Source organism: Quercus suber, unplaced genomic scaffold (assembly GCF_002906115.3).
Source record: "Quercus suber isolate HL8 unplaced genomic scaffold, Cork oak 2.0 scaffold_780, whole genome shotgun sequence".
Lineage (NCBI taxonomy): Eukaryota > Viridiplantae > Streptophyta > Magnoliopsida > Fagales > Fagaceae > Quercus > Quercus suber.
The window spans coordinates 274,360-276,267 of NW_027070216.1; the positions used below are offsets into that span (position 1 = coordinate 274,360).

Sequence of the window (1,908 nt, forward strand, 5' to 3'; positions counted from 1 at the left end):
TTTTTTTTTTTTTTTTTTTTTTTTTTTTTTTTTTTTTTTTTTTTTTTTTTTTTTTTTTTTTAAGACTGTATGGCACAACAATGGCAGACACAACAACGCCGTTGAGTTCTTCTTTAGATCTCATGGCATTCAGCCTCTCTTCAGACAATATATGGTGGATTTTATGTGTGTATGTCAAATACAAAGTACAAAAAAAGACAATGCCAGAAACTTTTTCAATATTTTGTTATGCTTTTATATGTATATCTGAAAATCTCATTACATAAACAAAAACACAACCATATTTTGTATGTGGACGCCATTGAGTTCAATTCTTTTTTTTTTTTTTTTTGGGCCACAATTTGGGCCGCCGCTTGGGCCCAAATCTGGTTGGGCTAAACGGGGCCTGGCGGGGCAGGTTTGGGCTCTGGGAAAAAAACCCGTTTAATAATTGGGCTGGGTTCGAGTTATGGGTTTAGACCCGCCGGTCGAGTCCGGATATGAAAAAACCCGGCTCGAACCCAACCCGTTGCCATTCCTAATTGCCTTGTGGCTAGAGCGATCTGGTTTTCCTCTTGCTTGGGACTGAAAGCTCTTAACCACAATATCAGAAGCAATACGGATATCATTAAGCTGATCTTGGACCTTCCCAACCCCTCTGCTTCTGACATAGATGAAGAGTTCATCTCCTCGACTATGGCCTTCGCTGTAGATGAGATATGGTGTCTAAGGAATCAAGTATATTTCCAAGATGGCAAAGTTGATATTCAATTATCCAGTAACTACATCTGTCGAAGGGCATTGGAATTCTCAACTTTAGCCGGTGAAGAGCATCTCTCCCCTCCGCCACACCATCTTTCCTGGTCACTTCCCTCTGAAGGCTCCATAAAACTCAATGTTGATGCAGCAATAAGTAACACCTTAACTGCACTTGCAGTGGTTGCAAGGGATCACACAGGTACTCCCATTAAAGCTTGGATCAAGCCGTATTGATGTTGCCTCCCTGCCTAAGCCGAAGCTGCAAGGGTTGTCAATCTTGCTATAGCTGAAGGGTGGACGAAGGTCGTGATTGAAGGTGATGCGAAAGAGTGTTTTGATGCACTTTCAGGTCCTAGTCTCCAGCCTAGTTGGGTCATTAGTAACTTTGTTTGTGATATTCTTGCTTTAAGTAGGGCCTTTTGTATTGTTTCTTTTGTTTGGGTTAGAAGAGTTTGTAATTCTGCAGCTCACAGCGCTGCCAAGCTAGCTCTTAGGACCCATTGCTTTATGTCTTTTCTTACAGATAGTCTGCCAATGGAGTTACTTGAAGTATGTAAGGCAGACTTGCCCCTCTGCTTTGATCCTTTTTAATGAAATACTATTGAAGGTCAGCAAAAAAAAAAAAAAAAAAAAAAAAAAAAAAAAAAAAAAAAACTAGCAAAAATACAGGGTTAAAATGGATCTATTTTATCAATGTTTTGCATTAAATGAGAAAACTCAGAAGTAAATGTAAGATAAGCACAAATTGTGGATATGTTTATATAAACTAAAAGGGAAGAAGAAAGTAGGGCAAAAAAGATAATGTAGAAACCAAATCAACAAGAGCTAGGAGTTGCATCTCCAACTAAACAATCATTATTAAATAGGAGCCAGCTATACAGCCAAGCCATTTCTGATTTGCATATTAACAAAGCTATGTTATGGTTAGTAGAAATAGAATTGACAAGTGGGCATACTACATATTAGTAAATTAGTTGAAAATTTACAAATATCATTTCAATGAATGCACATAACTTCAGCAAAATGTCAGATAGTTTTCAACAAAAAATATTTGATGGACACCGGATTGGTAACTCAAAAGTTCCAAACATTAAGTGATCTTTCTCTATCTTGTTCTAAGAGATTGGATCCCTGCATAGTTATCATAGAGCCCCTTCTTGATTTCACTTA

The 1,908-nt window shown here is 37.7% G+C and overlaps 1 protein-coding gene across 1 annotated transcript in view; it reads right to left on the reverse strand.

Annotated features, from left to right (window-relative positions):
* Positions 1-665, reverse strand: part of LOC111991749 (GDSL esterase/lipase EXL3) — a 10,731-nt gene extending 10,066 nt beyond the window's left edge. The window contains 1 exon segment of the mRNA XM_065767164.1: positions 526-665. Coding sequence (XP_065623236.1) covers positions 526-665 — 140 coding nt within the window.
* Between the last annotated feature and the right edge of the window lie 1,243 nt (positions 666-1,908).